We start from the raw sequence: 22,143 nt of genomic DNA on the forward strand, positions 1-22,143 counted from the left end.
TATGAATGAATGGATTATTTGGACAGGTGAGTGAACATCTTTTAAAAGGATTTCTGGGCTACATTATTAACCATGCTCTTTACAGAAAATGGCAACTGTATCTCATAAGCATGTGACAGCAATAAGATCCATTTTAATATGTCAAGAAAGTTGGTAGTTTCTGCTTACAATATGCAAACATTTTAAAGCAATCTGAACGTTATTTGACCCATAAGTATTATAGGAAAATTACAATAGTACTTACCCTTCCCATCTTTGTTTTTCTTCTTCACAGATATGTTTGGGGTAGTGGCTGGAGAATCTGGTCGTGGTGGTTTAGTTTTTCTCCCTGAAAGCAGAACAGCTCTGCATAAATATTTACCCTCAAAAGTGGGAGTGGACAATTTAGCTATAAATGCTGTTTTGTCCTTTATCCTAAATTTTAAGTGCCACTTTATACACAGATCACATATATTGGTCTCTTTAAGTGCTATTTACTAAAAAAATAATTTGAGTAAAAACAACTTTAATGTAGGTTAGATCACAAATACACTGAAAATGATATTTTGTCTCATTTGTAAACATAAGGTTAAGTTTAAAATACTGCATCTTATCTTTGAGTTGTCAATACTGACAGTGCTTTCTTAAAATTCAAGGGGAAATTCTTGATTCTGATAAAACTTGAGCTAAAAAAATCCATATAGGTTTCTAAGTTTTTTAAGGTAGAAAAAGCAGATTTTTAGCTTTTCTCTCTTTTAAATATATTGCTGGGTCCATTTGATATATTTATGACAAGTAGCTTTGTTAGTTCTGCAAAGTTAGTTCTCAAATTGGAAACTTCCCCAAACTCTAGATATAAAAAATCAATGAAGCAAAATTTTGGTGAACCACAGTAAATTTTTTATTTTCCTATGTATTTTTAAACATCTCATTTTTCTATATATTTCTGTTTACAGCAAACAGACTTTATAGTTATCCATTATCCAACCCCTAAACATGTCCATTCCAAGAGAAGTATTAAACTGTATTTTGTGCAGCTTCAGTCTGAATCAACCAACTACCCTAAAGCCTTCTTGTAATCCTCTTTTGCCACTTATCTTGAATCACAATTGGTTGGCAATGTTGCCTGTGATTTAGGTGGAAATGATCATGCTGTCTCATTCAGTATATGTGTAACAGTAAAGATCAAGCATAAATAGATACTTTAGTTAGTACATCTTACTCCAGCATTCTTGAGGCTGACTCTCTCAAGGGTGAACATAAGTCAGAGAGAAGAGGGTCAAAAATATCACTCTTCAGGACCCTTTTAAGACTACCAAACGTATAAATGTGGAACCTAGTCAGCAAGGTGTCTCGACTTCCATCACTGCAAACATCTGCAGAGAACCCATTCATGAGCAGACACTTCTGGCTGACTGTGTTAATGATAACAAGTATTAGAAGCCAAGAATTCTGTTAGCTCCTATCCCTATCACTCATTTTATGCTTCCTATTTACCTGTATGTATTTTTCTGATATATACCATTTTCTTTCTTTTTAAAATGTTTTTCTTGATTTCAGAGAGGAAGGGATAGGGAGAGAGAGATAGAAACATCAATGATGACAGAATCAATGATCAGTTGCCTCCTGCATGCCGCTGACTGGGGATGAAGCCAGCAACCTGGGCATGTGCTCTAACTGGGAATCCAACTGTGACCTCCTGGTTTATGGATTGATGCTCAACCACTGAGCCACTCTGGTGGGGTTAGAATTTTTTTAATTGACTTTTTTTTAGAGAGGAAGGAGGGGGGAGAGAGAGAGACAGACAGACAGACAGACAGACCTGGATTGGTTGCCTCCTGCACGTGCCCCAACTGGGAGCAGGGATCAAACCTGGAACCCAGGTACGCACCTTTGACTGGGATTTGAACCCGCCACCCTTCAGTGCAAGGGCTGATCCTCTAACCCCTGAAGCACACCAGTCAGTGCTCAACAGGGTTTTATTTGAGGAAATCCCATGCAGCCTGGTTTAAATGCATGATTTGCCAGAACAATTTTACAAGAGCTTCTGTCTGATGTCCCAAAGTTATTGCTAGCCTGGGTCACTTTTATGTAATTTACTTGTTTGGGAAATCCTAAAGATATTGATAGCTTAAAACCTATATGCCGGGAGCCGGTCCATCCTTGCTGTTTCAAAGGACCTGGCATATATGGCATACTGTTCTTAACATGTTTGCTCACCTTCTTGGCACTATGTGTTTTAACCAAGGTCTCTGAGAAAGGTTGTTTCCCCAGGTAGGGATTTTCCCCTGAAGTTAGGGAGGGAATAAAACCTCTTAACTAAGTGCCAGGCGGGTAATTAATCACTTTAACTATGAACAATCATGCTTAAGCTACATAATCTTTACTCCCTGGAATGGAGATAAGAAACGCCCTAACCTTTGTAATAGAGATTGATAGGATTGAATCAACTGGTATAAATACAGTTGTAACAAGACAGCAAGAGACAGAGAGAGAGAGACAGAAATTGGCACAGAACCTACACAGAACGTTCTCTAGAGACAGAAGAACTTCGCTGGAGAGAACATGGCAAAAGATCCTGGACAGAAACTGGCCTCAGAACCTAGAGACAGAACCTAGCGAGAGAACATGGCAAAAGATCCTGGACTGAACCTGACTACAGAAATTGGCAAGAGAACCTGCCTAGAACCTACTGACTGAACCTGGCTGAAGAACCTAGCAAGACAACATGGACACAGAACCTGGCTGGAGAACCTAGCAAGAGAACATGGCTACAGAACCTGGCTGGAGAACCTGGAGAACCTGGCTGGAGAACCTAGCAAGAGACCATGGACACAGAACCTGGCTGGAGATCCTAAACAGAACTTCGCTGGAGATCCAGACCAGAACTTGGCTGGAGATCCTGGCTAGGCTGATGATCAAATGAACGCTGTCTCCGTGTCATTCCTTCTTCGCCGACTCTGTCCACACCTTTGGGGACCCCTGGACCCGCTGGGGTCGGACCCCGGCACCTATATATATAAAAGGCTAATATGCAAAGTGTCCCCTTGGGAGTTTGACCCTCGTTCAATTGCTTGCTGTGACATGTGCTGACCACCAGGGGACGGCGCAGAATATGGAAGGTGACCAGCTGAAGCCGTGGGGCGCTGAGGGAGCAAGGGAAGGAGGGGGCGGGGAATGTGATCGCCAGCCAGGCCTAGGGACCCTACCTGTGCATGGATTTCATGCACCAGGCCTCTAGTCTAATAGTAAACTTAGGTTAAGGCAAGCCTAGGATTATGAATTTTTGAAGAAAGAATTTCTTCACTCAGAGCCATAGCTTCCTTGATATCTGTCTGTGCCAATGGGCATATTGTTTTTCTCTTGAGGGTATAGCCTTTCAAGGACCCCAATTACATCCTGAGGTCTCTGTCCCAGACCCATCTTGCATTGGACCAAGACTTAAGCATCTACCTCTACAAGGGCAATAAAACCCAATCCACCTAAATACCAAGACTGACATGTCCTTCTCAGCCCTTTACAGCCGCGGCAGTGCTAGCTCATTCTTACTGTTTTCATTTTCCTCTTAATTTTTAAAAAAATAAATTTAATTTTTTAAAATAAATTATTGATTTCAGAGAGAAAGGGAGAGGGAGAGATAAAAACATCAATGCTGAGAGAGAATCAGTGATTGGCTGGCTCCTGCATGCCCCCCACTGGGGATCAAGCCCACAACCCAGACATGTGCCCGGACTGGGAATTGAACCATGACCTCCTGGTTCATAGGTAGACACTCAACCACTGAACCAGCCAGGTTCCTCTTCATTTTTGGCTCTAGGAATTTTCCCTTCTTTTTCGTGAAGTTAGGTTACTTGGTAGCTGGTAGTGATGCCATTAACCGAGAGATTAAACTTAAAATATGAAACAAATTGGTGCAGAATCAAGAATGAAATAAAATGGAAAGAGTGTTAGACTTTAAAATGTAAGAATGGTCCTAAAGTTAAAAATTCCCTTTAACACATTCTAACATTTTCTTCTTCAATTACTTACCTGCTGATGTCCAACTCGTATTTTTCCCATTGAAATCTTATATTGGAATTTATGCTGGTGGTTTCCAAACTATGTCCTGTGGGAGTAAGCTGACCTGCCCCTATCTCCAAGCTCTTTCTGAGTGTGGAAAAGGGGTTTAGATAAAAGATTGAGGCTTTTCTGTAAGATACACCAAATATTTTAAATGTATAAAATAATCTAACTTTTTACAAAAGAAATCTAATGTGAAGAAATACCTCTTAGTTTATATTTAGTACCCTCAATTTCTTATGTAAGTTTTAATTGGTTAAGAAGTATCCTTAAACAAACATTATATTTAGATTCCACATCAAGACTTTATTGTTTCCCCAAACAAATTAACCACTCACCTTTCTTTCTCTTAGGTTGTTCTGGTGAGGAGGCTCCTGGTGAGTGTGCATATGTCTCTTGAACCTGCTGAGTTTCCATCACTTCAGGAATCCCATCTAATGTGACGGATACATGGGTGATTGGGGCAACAACAATGTCATCTTCAGATGAACTAAAAATATTATTATCTAATGGAAATAAATTATCATCAACTTTGTATTACAGATCAAAATAATTTCATAAAATAATTTTGTTTCTATAAAGAATAAAATAGAAATGAAATCTTTAAATCTAGTCCTTGCTTTTTATTTCCTCTGCCTGAAATCAGATATCCTATACCAGTACAGGCTTGACAAAACTATTACAGTATCTCCCTTACTTGACTTCCTATCACCAGTCTCTCTTGCTTCTCTTTTCCACTCTTCACAGTGCTATTAAAGTTATCTTCTGAAACCCAAGTCTGATCTCACCATATTCTTCTTCTCTATAAAAACTTTACACCAAAAATTAAAAAGAAAATTGACACAGCATGCCGTGTGAAGCTTCCCACAGTCTACCTTTCCAATTTATCTCCACTTCAGCTATACCAAAACATTTTTATCTACATCTGATTCTTTCTTATAGGTCTGTGTGTTTGGTTCAACCCACTCCTTCTACTCTGAATATCCTTTCCTATTTCCTCTACCCTTTAAAAGCTTATTTGTCCTTTACAGCCAAGGTCAAAACTCTCCATCCATAAAGCCTTTCTATGGAGTTGTCAGCTAGAGTTCTCTCTCCTTCCAGAAAACATTGTTCTCTCTCTCATGACTTTTATTTTTGTTTTTTTGTAGTTACTTACATAAATAACTGTTTTCAAAATTAAATTGTAAGACTGAGGAAAGAGGCAATATCTGTTCATTTGTATAAACACTATTGTCTAATGCACTGGTGTGCATAGAGAATATCCAGTAAACATCTTGAATTGATTTAGTATTAATAGTTTTGAACTTAAGTATTTTCTTGTCAGAAAAGCCCAAGAGAAGATGAATTTAAAAGCAGATAGATCAGACTGTTTGTGGTGGGATGAGGAGCCCACCCACACATCATAGAGAATGTCGAGTGGCAGAGGTGGCGACATAAAATGGGGCAGATGGAGAACTTGGCTGAGAAAATAGATTTATAGGAACCTCTGAATGTGAACTCGGCAACCGGATTTGAAGTTTCACCATTCCCCTCGGACCCTTGCTGACATCCTGATGCCTGTGGTCATTAGTCACCCCTTGATTTTCCCCTTCCCTTGAAATAAAAGAAGCCAAATTCAGCACTTTCTCAAGTTGGTTCTTTAGGACCCTAGTCCGCCATCTTCTTTGCTTGCTGGCTTTCCACATAAACTCACTTTCCTTTTTCCCTTGCTTCCCCCACAATAAATAAATAAAAGCAGATCAAATGCGGTAATGAATTTTATGCCATGAAGTGTTAGAAAACTTTTCAATGGATGTTTGCCTATTCACTAATGAATATCTATAGAGATCAATAAATAATAATAGCTTGGATCCTAAACATCCTAATACTTTTACCAATGAGGTTAAGAGAAGAAATTCTGCATAATCTGCTATTTCACAACTACATAAATTACTTTTTATTCCTAAAGGCCTTACTTCCCAAATTAAAAGAAAAAAGCCTTGTTTAATTGAACACTTCTGCAAAGGTGCCTCAACTAGTGCTTTACCTTAAAATGTCCTTGGGACAAAAAAAGTATAAAGCATGGTCTCTGTTTTTTTTTAAAATATTTTTCACCTAATAGAGATAGCAAGAATAACTTGTCAAAGTTTATAAACATGAACAATCATAACACATCACCACTCACTTATTCGTTTTTCATCCAGCATAGGGTCAGGAGAATCCATATTGAGGAGTGCCTCAGCAGCCTCAATGGTTTCAATTGTTTCATCTCCATTATGACAGGAAGCTTCAACTATAATACATTGAAAGAAAAGTAGAATTAGTATAAGCTACCTGTTGCTCTATAACCCATAGATTCTGATGTCTTGAACTAGGGTACATTCACTTAATACTTAGGCTTATATACTCAATTTATATCAACATATAAATCTATATATAACTATTAAATACTTGTCTATTTCTTTTTTAAAAATCTGTAAGATGTAAAAAAAAAAAAATCTGCAAGATGTGAAGCTTTTGGGTGAAAAGAAACAAGCCCTGGCTGGGTGGCTCAGTTGGTTGGAGCATCATCCGGCACACCAAAACTGTTGCGAGTTCAATTCTCAGTCAGGGCACAACTGAGGTTACAGGTTTAATCCCTGGTCAAGGCAAGTCTGGGAGGCAACCAATCAAAGTTTCTCTTTTGCTTGGCTGGTGTGGCTCAGTGGATGAGCATCAACTATAAACCAGGAGGTCAAGGTTCGATTCCCAGTCAGTGGATATGTACGGATTGCAGGCTTAGTCCCCCGTAAGGGGGATGCAGGAGGCAGCTAATTGATGAGTCTCTCTCATCGTTGATGTTTCTATCTCTCGCTCCCTCTCCCTTCCTCTCTGAAATCAATAAAAATATATTTTAAATAAATAAATAAGACGAGGGACCTGGCCGGGTAGCTCAGTGGGTTAGAGTGTTGTCCCAATGCGCAAGGTTACAGGTTCCAACCTCGTCAGGGCACATACAAGAATCAACCAATGAATGCATAAGTGGAACAACAAATTAATGTCTGTCTCTCTCTTTCCCTTCCTCTCTAAAATCAATAAGCGAAAAAAATTTTAAAAGAATAAATAAGATGGGCATTGGACTTGATTAGAAAGGGTTCAGGAGAGCAGGCAAAAATCCCAGGTGTGCTACTAAACTAGTATGTCACTGGGTAAGGCATTTTGTTTCTGCAGACTCCATACCAGGGGTCCTCAAACTTTTTAAACAGGGGGCCAGTACACTGTCCCTCAGACCGTTGGAGGGCCGGACTATATTTTAAAAAAAAACTATGAACAAATTCCTATGCACACTGCACATATCTTATTTTGAAGTAAAAAAAACAAAATGGGAACAAATACAATATTTGTATTTGCATGTGGCCCGCGGGCTGTAGTTTGAGGACCCCTGCTCCATACTATAAAATTAGGTCCCTTTCACCTCTGACACTGATTACAACACTCTTGGAATGAACTTAGGTCTCTGTTATTCTCTGACTCTTCTTTCATTCCTTTATAATTATAGTGAATTGCCACCATCTCCAGAAAGTTTTAGTCATAATCACATTATTAAAAATCATGGTACTTCTGGTACCATTCTTCTCTAGTTGGTACTGTAGAACACTAATTACCCCACTATTAATTTCTTAAGTTTTTCTTAATTTTAAGTGTTTTTCTTAATTTTTAAAAAATATTAAAATATAAGTGAAAATTTATCCAAGTACATGCTAGATAACTGACATTTCTCTGCATCCCAGACAGATGCCCCAAATAGTTGCACAATAAATCCCTGAGTGGCTTTTAGCCCTTAACCTCTACAGTCAGAACCAAGAAACTAAATAAAGAGCTACAAATGCCTTTTTTTCATGGATAAATTCAAGTTTCCTAAATGTGATAGTCATTATCCATAATCCCTTATACTGACTTGCTGAATTTCCCCCCTATAATTGTGATAAAAATTACATGTTAATTTTAAAAGTTTGAATATACATTTATATTCAGAACTTTCAGATTCAGAGTTGGACTGACAGTATGTAACTCAATGAATATAAGCCTTTTAATTGTACATAAGGGTAAATAATAAATATAAACATAGTACTAGGAGCAAAAGTTCTTTTATCTCAATTAAATGAAAGAGATCACATATTTACACATTGTCCTCTTCCCATTCCTATTCAATCCAGAACAAGATCATTTTCTTTTTCATTACTAAGAATATAACCAGATTACCAAGAAATTAGTAGCTCTGTAAAATTTAGCTTACGTTTTCATTAGATTATAATACTTATTACCCTAAATATTTCTTAAAGAGTTCACATTTTCTTTAGATTGAAGATCTTCAAGAATCTACAAAATGCTTACTTACTCTCAACTGGAAAAAATATTGAATGCCTATCACTCTTAACTGTGTTAGGAAATGTGGAAAATACAATAGTTTAAGACATGACCTTTTCCTTTTCTATTGGTAACTGATACTCAGATACTGTCTAAGGAAGTAAGTGATTAATTTTATGGTGTAGAATAGACTGACTTTTGGGCACTGTATTGCTGTAGGTTAAGGTGGCTTCCTAAAAAGATGAGCTTAGACTAAGTCATTTACAATAGCTAGAATATAAGTACTTTAAGAGGAAAAGAAAGAAATTAAAATAAGAATAATAGTAGCAGGGAATGAGAATAAGTATTATGCATTTAAAGAAAATTAGCCTTGGCCAGGTGGCTCAGTTGGTTGAAGCATCGTCCTGTACACTAATACATTGCAGGTTTAATTCTGGTCAGTGCACATATCTAGGTTGTGGGCTCAATCCCTGATAGGGGCGCCTATGGGAGGAAATCAATCAATGTTTCTCTTTCATACTGATGTATCTCTCTCTCAAAAAAAAATCAATAAATATATCCTTAGTTGAAGATAAAAAATAAAATTTTAAAAACAAGATAAGTAGTCATACCATTACAAAACAAAATATACAATTGCTAAAAATTACATAACAACAGATTAGTTAACTTGGCTTTTATACATCAACTAGGGGCCCACTGCATGAATTCGTGCACCTTGAAAGGAACTGTGGGCTGCGAGGCTGTGGTGGGCACAGGGACGCGTCTCAGCCCACCCTTCATGCCCCCACCCAGCCCCTCTTGTCTTCCTGCAGACCCGCTCCCGCCGCCGCCACTCCCATGCGCTGACAGTGCCAGCCCTGCTCACAGCACAGAGCAATTGGGGCTGGCGTGAGCAGGAGGTGCTAGTGGGGCCAGCGCCATCAGTGGATGCAAGCAGTAGCTGTTGCCTCAGGAGCAGGGGGAGGTGGAGAAGTCACTCGAACCCGCTAATGGCACCGATCGGGACCAGCGCTGGGCACCGGCAGTGGGTGCCAGTGCAGGCAGTGGGTGTGAGCGGCAGCTCCGGCGCCAGCAGCAGGTGCGAGTGCAGGGTGGGTCTGCAGCATGTGGGAGCAAAGAATTTTCAGTAACCACCAGAGGCTCACCCCGATGAAGCGACTGGTGCACTGCCTTGTTCAGGTGCCCCTGCTCACCTGCTCCACCATGCTGCCACAGCCAACACCCGCTATGTTCCGCGCACCACCTGGTGGTCAGCGCATGTCATAGCAACTGAGTGTTCAGTTGTTCCCCTGTTTGGTCTATTTGCATATTAGCCTTTTATTATATAGGATTACTATATAGGATTAATTTGGCTGACTGCCTTCCCAAGGGAGGAATCCCATGATGGAATGGAAGGGATGAACTGCTAAAGGAGCAGAAAGCTGGGATAATTCCTGAATGATGCATACAAAGAAGTTCAGCTCCTCTCAATTAGAAAAAAATTCCTAACAAAGAATATTTTCTTCCATAAAAAAAATGGCTAATGCTGCGAGTCCCCACAATCTGCAAAGCCAGAAGAGAAGCTCCTTCCAAATATAAGAAAAGTAACTGCGAAGTTCCAACCTTGTGGGTTTGGTTCCCTCCACTTTTATCTATGAACCCAAATATCTATAGGTCACATGGAGGTCAAAAAACAGGAAGATAGCCAATATAAAAAGAGGCAAGGATTTCAGTCTAGCCTGGATTTTTCAAACAGCAATTCAACCCTTCATGGAGTCTTCCTCTTTCAAAGGCTTTAAAGTTTTCCTCTTAAGGCAAGCAGTCACATTTCCGAATTACTACAGAAGGAACACTAGAGAACTTGAATAGATTTTTAAATTAAATTTATTGGAGTGATATTGGACATGACCATATAGGTTTCAGGTGTGGGTTTCTATGTTATGAGACCTGTATATTGCACCATCAAAGTCAAAATTTCTCCCATCACCAAATATTAGGACCCCCTTCCCCCCCCACTTCCTCTGGCAACCACCACACTGTTTGTGTTCACAAGTTTCAGTGAAACTTGAGTGAAATCATATGGTTCTTAGCATTTTCTGACTGACTTATTTCACCTAGCACAATATTCCCAAGGTCCATCCATGTTGTTGCAAATGACAGTATTTCATCCTTTCTTATGGCTGAGAAGTATTCCATTGTGTATATGTACCATATCCTCTTTATCCAGTTCTCTATCACAGGAATTTTTTTTTATTAAATATGGAATGTTTCATGAATTTGGATATCATCCTTGTGCAGGGGCCATGCTAATCTCCTCTGTATTGTTCCAATTTTAGTATATGTGTTACAGAAGCGAGCACTATGCAAGACATTTTGGTTGTTTCCCTGTCTTCACCACCATGACTAATGCTGCAATGAACATAGGGGTGCATATACTTTGTGAATACGTGATTTCTAGTTTTTCGGGTATATACCCAGAAGAGGGATTGCTGGGTCATATGATAGCTCTATTCTCAGTTTTTTCAGTAAACGCCAGACTGCTTTCCATAGTGATTGTACCAGTCTACATTCCCACCAGCATTGAATGAGAGTTCCCTTTTTTCCACAACCTTTCCAATACTTGTTTGCAGGAAGCCGGTCCATCCTTGCTGCTTGACACAGTCACTGCAGGGAAGAAACATCTGCACAGCATATGTTTCAAGGGACCTGATGTATATGGCATACTGTTCTTAATATGTTTGCTCCCCTTCTTAGCGTTATGTGTTTTAACAAAGGTCACCTCTCTGAGAAAGGTTATTTCCCCAGGTGGGGATATTTTCCCTGGAGTTAGGGATTAACAGGACTAAGGAAGGGAATAAAACCCCTTAACTAAGTGCCAGGCGGGTAATTAATCACTTTAACTATGAACAATCACGCTTAAACTACATAATCTTTACTTAGGATAATCTCCTTCAGTTACAGTGGGGCCTTAACTTACGAATTTAATTTGTTCCGTGACAGAGCTCGTAACTCAAATTACTCGTATGTCAAATCAAAAAGTGAATGAGTGAGACACGTGATGTTGGGCTGATGTTGTGGCGTTCACTGTGATGTTTGCTGTGCCAGCTAGCGGTGGGGTATCTGAAGCTGGCTCATAACCTGAATTTTAACACGCAACTCAAAGCAAAAAATCGGCCGAGAGACGGCTCGTATCTCGAAAAACTCGTTAGTTGGGACACTCGTAAGTCAAGGTCCCACTGTACTTCCTTGTATCTTAACAGAACAATAGAGTAGTGACCTTGGAATGGAGATAACAAACACCTTAACCTTTGGAATAGAATGGATAGGATTAAAATCAACTGGTATAAATACAGATGTAACAGGAGAATAAAGACAGAACCTGGCTGGAGAACCTGGCTAGAAAACCTGGCTAGGCTGCTGATCACATGAACGCTGCCCCTGTGTCATTCCTTCTTCACCGACTCCGTCCACACCTTTGGGAACCCTTGGACCTGCTGGGGTTGGACCCCAACACTTGTTATTGCTTATCTTGTTGATAATAGCCACTCTAACAGGTGTGAGGTGATATCTTGTCATTTTGATTTGCATTTCCCTAATTGCTAGTGAGGTTGAACATCTTTTCATATATCTATTGGCTGTTTTTATGTCTTCTTCAGAGAGGTGTCTATTCAGGTCCTCTGCCCATTTTTTTATTGGGTTGTTTGGTGCTGAGTTTTATGAGTTCTTTTTTATATATATATAATTATTAGAATTTTATTTCATAACCTATAATTAAGAGTCTATGGTAATGGCATAGACAAATAGCAACACTTGGATTCATCTTCCTCAATATGATAATAATTAATAATTACACTTGCTAAGAAAACCAGAATTTAAAATAGCTTATTTCCCAACTTAGGACAAAACATTTTTCTATAAAAATTTTAAACTGCTCACTTCTAAAGGCTATAATTTCAGGTAAAAGCTAGATATTAATGATATTATTAAAACCAGGGTGGAAAATGGCTATATTTTATGAGGAAATTAAATATCATTTACATTTTTTCATTTAACTTTATAGTGTCTGTCATTAATTACCAACATTAACTTTTTATTTTAAAGAAAAAAAAAAATTTAAGGTAATACTAATTTACCATTGGCTGGATGAATTATTTTAGGCTTCTCTCTCATTCTCCAGTGGGTTTGGTCATTTTTATTTTAAAAATACAAAATAGAAGTATTATGGCTTTTATTAATGTTTTTATACTCACTTTTTTACATTAATCAATCTAACATCTCATTCTAGTAATTCTTAATCAGTTATTGAGTTACATAAATTTATGTAATTTACTTGGATCAAATTACTGTTCTTCTTTCCAAATAAGGAAAACCTTCTCTCAAGTTTATTGGGCCACATTACCCACAAACATAAGCTCATGCTGCTCAAAATGCTTGATCATTACAATTCTAATTAAAATAGTCAGAAAGTAATTATCCTATAGTAAACATAATAGAATTTATTTTATGACTTTCTTCTAGGTGACTGCAGATATTCTTCTAAGACATATTCTTCATATCTAATCATGAGACAAGAATCATTTTTAGCCATAATGATTAATGAAGGTAACCAATAATATTATGAACATTATTGGCATATGATTCCTATTCCTCTCCTATTGTTCCCTCAAAAACACAGATAAAATGATACAATGCTAAGTATGTTTTATATGAATTCTATCACTCCATTTTAAAAGATGAAAATTCTGATCTTCTAAAATAATAAACAAAGGGATGTCTGGCAATGTTTTGGTGATCTTCTTTTCCCTTCCGACACCTTCATACTCAGTCCCTTGAAGGCTAAATTAATCCACTGGCTGCATTGGGTTGGGGTCACTCTGGTTTATATCTAAGGCACAGTAAAAAAACAGAACTGAGCCAGATATCTAAACCCAAGGGACCTCTAGCTGCATAAAGACTTCCAGGCTTTGGATTGTCAAAGAATTGGGTTATCCTGAAATTTGAGGTTTTATTCAAATAACACATTTTTGCGGAGCACACATACCTTTTGCCTTAATGTTTCCCAATGCATATTTATATCACTCCATATGAGTTCTTTATATATTTTGGAAATTAAACCTTTGTCAGAGCTGCTATTTGTAAATATTATCTCCCATCTGGTTGGCTGCCTCTTGGTTTTGTTGTCAGTTTCTTTTCAATTATTTATATATATATATATATATATATATAATTGATTTCAGAAAGGAAGGGAGAGGGAGAGAGAGATAGGAACATCAATGATGAGAATCATTGATCGGCTGCCTCGTGCCCGCCCCCCACTGGGGATTGAGCCCATAACCTGGGCATGCGACCTGACTGGGAATTGAACCGTTACCTCCTGATTCATAGGTTGACGCCCAACCACTTAGCCACACCAGCCGGGTTTGTTGTCAGTTTCTATTGCTGTGCAGAAGCTTTTATTTTTGCCTTTACTTCCCTTGCCTTTGGGGTCAAGGTCATAAAATGTTCCCTACAACCAAGGTCCATAAGTTTGGTATCTATATTTTCTTCTATGTAACTTATTGTTCGGGTCTTTGATCCATTTTGAATTAATTTTTGTACATGGGGACAAACTGTAATCCAGTTTCATTTGTTTATATGTGGCTTTCCAGCTTTCCCAGCACCATTTATTGAAGAAACTATGTTTACTCGATTGTATATTTCTGGCTCCTTTGTCAAAAATTACCTGTCCATATACATGTGGTTTATAGCTGGGCTCTCTTTTCTGTTCCACAGATCTGTGAGTCTGTTTTTCTGTCAATACCATGCTGTTTTGATTATCGTAGCTGTGTGGTATAATTTGAAGTCAGGTAGCATGATATCGCCAGCTTCATTCTTTTTTCTCAGGATTGCATTGGCTATTTGAGGTCTTTTGTGGTTTCATACAAATCTGATGATTTCTCGTTCTATTTCTTTTAAAAAATGACATTGGGATTTTGATGAGGATTGCATTAAATATGTATTTTGCTTTGGGTAATATGGTCATTTTAACAATGTTGATTCTTCTAATCCACGAACACGGGATATTTTTCCATTTTGTTGTGTTTTTTTAATCTCATTTAATAGTGTTTTTAAATTTTCAGTATATAGGTATTTCACGCTCTTTGTTAAGTTTATTCCTAAGTATTTTATTCTTTTGGCTGCAATTGCAAAAGGAATTGTTTGGGTTTTTTTTCATTTCTTTTTCTGAAGTTTTATTGTTCATATACAGAAAGGCAATGGATTTTCGCACATTGATGTTATACCCTGAAATTTGACTGTATTTGCTTATTTTTTCTAGTAGAGCTACCAGAAAATAAAAGATAAAATGGCATACATCAATAATTACCTTGAATGTAAATGGTTTGAAATCACCAATAAAGAGGCACAGAGTAGCAGAGTGGATCAAAAAACAAAACCCAACCACATGCTGCCTACAAGAGACACATCTAAGTTGCAAAGGTAGATTCAAAGTAAGAGGATGGAAGATGATTATCCAAGCAAATAACACCCACAAAAAAGCAGGTGTAGCTATAATTATATCTGACAAAATAGATTTCAAGATAACAAGAGACAAAGATGGACACTTTATAATGATAAGGGGGCCACTACATGAAGAGAACATAACATTTCTTAATATATATGTACCTAACCAGGGAGCACCGAAATATATAAAACAACTACCCTCAGAAATAAAGGGAGAAACAGATCAAAACACAATTGTAGTTGGGAACCTTAATACTCCATTGATAGTTCTAGACAGATCAATCAAACAGAATATTAATAAAGAAATATCAGCCTTAAATGAAACACCAGACCAAATCGACATAATTGACATTTACAGAACCTTTCATACCAAAACATCTAATCATACAGTCTTCTCCAGTGCACATGGAATATTATCAAGACTAGTCCATATGTTGTGTCACAAAACTGGCATCAACAAATTCAAGATTGAAATTATATCAAGCATATTCTCTAACCATGATGCCTTGAGATTAGAAATCAACTGCAAAAATGAAGTAAAGAAACCGACAAATACGTGGAAATCAAACAACATACTACTAAAAAATGACTTGGTCAAAGAAGAAATAAAGGATGAGATCAAAAGACATATAGAAACAGATGAGAATGACAATACAACATACCAAAACTTCTGGGATGCAGCAAAAGCAGAAATAAGAGGTAAGTTTATATCATTACAGATCTCAAAAAAAAAAAAAAAAAGATGAGAAATCCCAAATAAACAACCTAACATCACATCTTAAAGAACTATAAAAGGAAGAATTAAAGCAACCCAAAATCAGCAGAAGAAAGGTAATAATAAAAATTAGAGCAGAATTGAATAAAATAGAGAACAAAAAGACTATACAAAAAATTAATAAAACAAAGAGCTGGTTCTTTGATAAATTAATAAAATTGACAAATCCCTGGCTACACTCATTAAGGAAAAAAGGGAAAAGACCCATATAAACAAAATCAGAAATGAGAGAAGTCTCCACAGACATCACAGATATACAAAGGATCATACTAGAATCTTATGAAAGATTATAAGTCACCAAATTCAATAACCTGGAAGAAATGGATAAATTCCTAGAAATATATAACCTTCCTAGACTAAATCATGAAGAAATGGAAAATCTAAATAGACCAATCAGCAGTGAGGAAATTTAAACAACCATCAAAAGCCTCCCAAAAAATAAAAGTCCAGGGCTAGATGGCTTCACCAGTGAATTCTACCAAACATTTGAAGAAGGTTTAAAACCTATCCTTTTCAAACTCTTCCCAAAAAATTGAAGAGGAGGTAATACTTCCTAACACATTTTATGAGGCCAAAACCTGGCAAAGATAATACAGAAAAAGAAAACTACCGACCAATATCTCTGATGATACAGATACAAAAATCCTAAACAAAATACTAACAAATCTAATAAAACAATATATCAAAAAATAATACATCATGATCATGATCAAGTGGGATTCATTCCAGGGGCACAAGGATGGTTCAACACATGCAAATTATCAATGTAATACACCACATTAACAAAAGAAAGGATAAAAAGCATATGATCTTATAAATAGACAGAGAAAATTTGATAAGATACAACATCCATTTATGATTAAAACACTCAATAAAATAGGAATAGAAGGAAAGTACCTCAACAATATAAAGGCCATATATGATAAGCCCTCAGCTAATATACTCAATGGTGAAAAACTGAAAGCTTTTCCCCTAATATCAGGAACAAGACAAGGATGTCCACTCTCAGCACTCTTATTCAACACAGTGCTGGAAGTCCTAGCCAGAGCAATAAGGAAAGAGAAATAAATAAAAGGCATCCAAATAGGGAAAGAAGAAGTAAAACTGCCACTTTTTCTGGGCATGATTCTGTATATAAAAACCCTAAAGACTCCACCAAAAAACTATTTGAATAGATTTTTAACTAGATTTTATTTCTAAAAGTTTATTTCCTTTTCATGTTCTTGTAAAGATGCACAAAACTTCATTAGGAGACTACTGATGGATAGAGAATATTCATAGTCCTCATTAGGAGACAATTTTCCCTAATTATAATGAAAAATAAATCAAATCTTAATCATATATTCTATAAAAACAATATTAAAAGTTGTATTTCTCTATAACAGTTAAAATTGGAAAAGGTAAATACCTCAAAAATCCAGCAAAATGATTAAAGCAGGGCACTGTAACACTTCCTAGTAAAAATTTATTTATTTAAAATCTTGTAAATTTAAGGCAGATTTAAAAAGATATTAAAGGCTTTGAAATTCTATGAATTGAGAAAAATATCCTAATAAAAATAATTTTTAAAACATCAGGCAAATAAGTGGCAGATAACTCAACAATTAATTATTATCTTCTAAACATTTACATCACTCAAGATATTCATTTATACAAACAAGTTTTATAAAATATTTTAAAGTCTGCTGAGTAGATAAAAATGATAAAATTAGAATGTATAATAATTTTGTTGCCTATTGATTAAGAACAAACAAGAAGAATGTCAAAGCATTTAATTGTCAAACTTTTTAGAATGAAAAATTTCAAATATATACAAAAATAGAGAAACTAATAAACTGCATGTATTAAGGGCCCAGCTTAATAATGTCTCAGGTTATTTTTTAATTTTTTAATTTTTAAATTTTAAAAAAAACATATGTTCTTAATGATTTTTAGAGAAAGCGCGGAGAGAAGGGATGAGATAGAAACATCAATTAAAGAGGAACTTCATCGATAGGCTGCCTCTAGCACATACCCCTACTGGGGATCGACCTTCAACTCAGGCATATGCCCTGACCAGTAATCGAACTAGCAACCTCCTAGTTCCTGGGTCAAAGCTCAACTGCTGAGCCCCATGCTAGGCCACACTGGTGGGGCTCAAGGTTTGTTTGTTTGTAAAGTTGATTTGTTTAAATCAGGATCCAAACAAAGTTCGTGCATTACCATTTGGTAACGCATACTGTCTTCATCTTTTTCTTTTTTCTTCCTTTTTGCTGTTTATCAGAGAAGAAACAGGATCATCTGTCTGTAATTTCCCACATTTTAGATTTTGCTGATTATACCTCTGTAGTGCCACCTGCCAATAAATTGATAGTTATATCTAAAAGCTTGGTTAGATTCGCATTCTTTTTGTTGTTGTTGCAAGAATACTTTAAAGGTGATGCTGTGTTATTCTATGTGCCTCCTGAAGTAATGCTATAAAATCTAACTGTATTCCTTTCAGTACTTCTAAGATTGAGAATCAGATTAGAGGGCTGTCAGAATGATCTTTCCATTATAAAATTCTCCAGTAGCCTTTCACCTAATGGCTTTAGCAGTTATTACTGACAGTTGCCACTATTTCATTAGGGATTCCAAAATAATACTAATCCTGTCATTCCTCCAGCATTTATTAGCTAGACTTCCTATAAAGAACAATTTTCCTTCATCAATGATCTGGTTACCTTCAGGTACAGTTCACACAACAAAGACAAATTAAATGCTTAATTCAGAATAATAAATGGGCTCCTAGCATCTTTCAAAAGTGACCACTAAGTTACTTTGTTAATATCACTGTAAATACCTAGATTTTAACATATTTGATATTCTTCAGCCCTTTGTGATTGTAATACATAATGATCCTCCAAATGCCCCATCTTTGGCCACTGCGAACTAAAACTGGTTCCTGGGTCTTTTAGACATGACCTGAGTAATTTCTAATAGCTTCTGTGCCTTCTGAGATGTAAGATATTACAGACTGTTCTTGTACATTTTCTGCCCCAAACTTAGAATCAGGAGTTTCTCCCAGGTATTCTGGTATCTTTAGTGGAAAGTGCATTTAAATACCATTAATTTGTATACTCGGGATATTGATTACTGCTGGATCATTCATTAATTCTAAGCCTTTTCAGGGGTCAAAATTAGAGAATGGGTTGATTTTCTAAAAATTATTTTGGAGAATTTTAAACATAGTCAATGTAAACAGACTAATATAATGAACTCCTATATGTATCCATCACCCAGCTTTGATAATTATCAACTCACGGCCAACCTTATCTTGTCTATAACTCTATAACTCTTGTTTATAACTCTATAACCCCACCTTCATATTATTTTCATGTGAATTCTAAACATCCTAATAATAAGTAGTAAATGTTTCATAATGTCTCTCCAAAAGATAAGGGTTATATTATGCAAACAAATTATTATTCCTTTTTTTATTTATGAGCTGAAATCCTACGATAAAGAGAAATTTCTCATCTAATAATCTAGACACTCAGTGATATAGTTCATATAGGAAAGATTGATTGATTCTTAAACTTTATTTATTAGTTTTCAAACTAACAATAGCATTGTCTATTGGTGACCATTTTGGTGGTTAAGTATCATTATGAGATCATGGATTTGCCATATTAGACATGCTTCAATCCATTAGTGGTTACTGTCCTCATTGATGTTCAAGTTGTCTAATGTTTGACTAGAAAGTATTTTTTTAAAATAATAAAATACATGAAAAGTTCATACTAGTATTTTCAACTCAAATTTAGCATTATAGAATTCATTTTTAGAATTATATAATTTATATATTTATTTATAGAATTACAGAATCTTTACTTAACTTTTACAACTTAACATTTGTATCACATTAATATTTTAATCTATAAATCTTGGCTTCGTATGGCATTAACTTCATTATTTATCTGATGTTACCCTAATATCCCTCTCACACACACAAAGTTTTAAAATAACAATAACCACATTATTAACAATATAATTACTGAAAACAATTTAACTTTCCTTCTCAGGTTTTTTTTTTTTTTCTCTTTTAAATATATTTTTTTATTGATGTTTTACAGAGAGGAAGGGAGAGAGATAGAGAGTTAGAAACATCGATGAGAGAGAAACATTGATCAGCTGCCTCCTGCACATCCCCCACTGGGTATGTGCCCGCAACCCAGGTACATGCCCTTGACCGGAATCGAACCCGGGACCCTTCAGTCCGCAGGCTGACGCTCTATCCACTGAGCCAAACCGGTTTCGGCTCCTTCTCAGTTTTTTAAAAAAATATTTTTGTTGATTTCAGAGAGGAAGGGAGAGGAGAGAGAGATAGAAACATCAATGATAAGAGAGAATCATTGATCGGCTGCCTCCTGCATGCCCCCAACTGGGGATCAAGCCTGCAACCCAGGCATGTGCCCTGACCAGGAATGGACCTGCAACCTCATAGTTCATAGGTTGCTGCTCGACCACTGAACTCCAGCAGCCGTGCCTCGTTCACAGTTTTATTTTTGCTTTTTAGGCTATATACAGCCCCTGGGAAATGTCGACCCTTAAAAATAACTAAATAATAATTCTCTGTAGGATTATCCCAACAACTCAATAATTAGGTTCATTTGTTTAAGTTCAATTTTAGCGATTGCTAATTTTCTTGATTTTGGATTTAAGATATAAACTGATTATTTCCTTCAGCTTCAGTGCTTAGGTTAGGTTGGGAAATGCAAAATAAATTAGTGGATCTCACATGAAACAGGAAAGAATAAACCAAAAAAAAAAGTACAGATAGCTTTTAAAAATATAAATATTTACAAATAAAGTCATCATGGTTATCTTCCATTTGTGGAAATATAATTTCTACCATGCACTTTAAAAATTTTACTTTTAGATGCTCAAAAACTGGTAATGGAAGGAGTCTCCACATAGATAAGAGCTCATAGTCAAATTATTTCCAAAAATTTTAAATAACACAACCTTTTTTCCAAAAACCTTTTGTGGCACTTCAACATATAAATAGATAAAGGTAGTATTTTACCATTGCATATTTATTTTATAGATTCAAATTTATTTCAAACTTGATATGAAATAAGTCAATGATAAAAATAAAAGTATTCTGATAAACATTAACATTTTAATTCAAGTGTTATAAACAGCTGCAGTTATTAACATAAGTTTCAAACCCACAAAAATATTTTTTTTGTTATTGAAAATTTCAAACAAAATCAAAATTATGGAATATAGTATAAAGAATTCTCACATACTCATTCTCAGCATCAATCATTATCAACACATGATCAATCTTCTTTCATCTTTATGCCACTCACTGCCCTCAAGGTTTACTTTGAAGGAATCCAAGACACCATATTTTATCTCTAAATATTTTAACATATGTATCCAAAAGATGACTCCAAACCCAATGCTATTATATTTTAAAATACTAACAGTAAATATTAAAAATAATTCCCTAATGTAATCTGTAGTGCTACCTAGAACTCAATATGTGTAGTTTATAAAGTATTCTATTCCCATTTCTCTCTTCCCCTGTAGTGTTTCTAAAATACAGTACTCTTCCCTCTCCCACTCTGGACTAAGGAGGACTACTACAAAGTTCTTTGCTTTCTCGAGACATTGCTCAAACAAGGATGGAAAAGTTAAAGCTGGAAAATAAGAAAGGGGAAGGAGAAGAAACATGCAAAACAAAATTCTGTTTTTCAAGATATGTTTTGATTTATGGATCCATTCCATACCAGTTCTATTTTCCAGGAAGGAAGGAACCTGTCTGTTTCTCATCATCAGCTATCTTCAAGTCTAAGCCTTAGAGAATGAAGCCCTAAAAGGAAGAAGCAATTCCTTCTGCTTTCCTAGGCTCTATTTCTTCTTTGAGGACTAACAACTTTCCTGATGACTAAAACCAGGAATACCCTGGTTCGAAACCTACAGAGAGTAATATAGCCTTCCTCTAGGCAGTGGTTCTCAACCTTCCTAATGCCGTGACCCTTTAATACAGTTCCTCATGTTGTGGTGACCCCCAACCATAAAATTATTTTCGTTGCTACTTCATAACTGTAATTTTGCTACTGTTATGAATCGTAATGTAAATATCTGATATGCAGGATGCATTTTCTTTGTTACAAATTGAACATAATTAAAGCATACTGATTAATCACGAAAACAATATGTAATTATATATGTGTTTTCTGATGGTCTTAGGTGACCCCTGTGAAAGGGTCGTTCGACCCCCAAAGGGGTCGCAACCCACAGATTGAGAAACGCTACCATAAGGCATCAACAATTCAGAACACACTGCAAAAATGTCACTAGCTACACAACAGATATATGCATAGTGGTGGTCATTCGGTTATACAAAACCGATAGATCACAGCTAGCAATGAATAGAAACCTCTAACCTGATTAATATAATTCCCTTATCCATTAGGGAGAAACAAATTTAGATTTATCAAAAAACTTTCACTGGGTTTCTCCAAACAAAAAATATGAATATATAAGAACAT

General features: G+C 36.2%; 1 protein-coding gene across 1 annotated transcript in view; it reads right to left on the bottom strand.

Moving 5' to 3' along the window:
- Positions 1-22,143, bottom strand: part of ELF1 (E74 like ETS transcription factor 1) — a 125,354-nt gene that overhangs the window by 12,529 nt on the left and 90,682 nt on the right. The window contains exons 4-6 of the mRNA XM_081082536.1: positions 6,203-6,310; positions 4,377-4,544; positions 245-328 (exon numbers count right to left, since the gene is read on the bottom strand). Coding sequence (XP_080938662.1) covers positions 245-328; positions 4,377-4,544; positions 6,203-6,310 — 360 coding nt within the window. The remainder of the gene's footprint in view (positions 1-244; positions 329-4,376; positions 4,545-6,202; positions 6,311-22,143) is intronic.

Source organism: Myotis nattereri, assembly GCF_964212035.1.
Source record: "Myotis nattereri genome assembly, chromosome: 2".
In the NCBI taxonomy this organism is placed as follows: domain Eukaryota; kingdom Metazoa; phylum Chordata; class Mammalia; order Chiroptera; family Vespertilionidae; genus Myotis; species Myotis nattereri.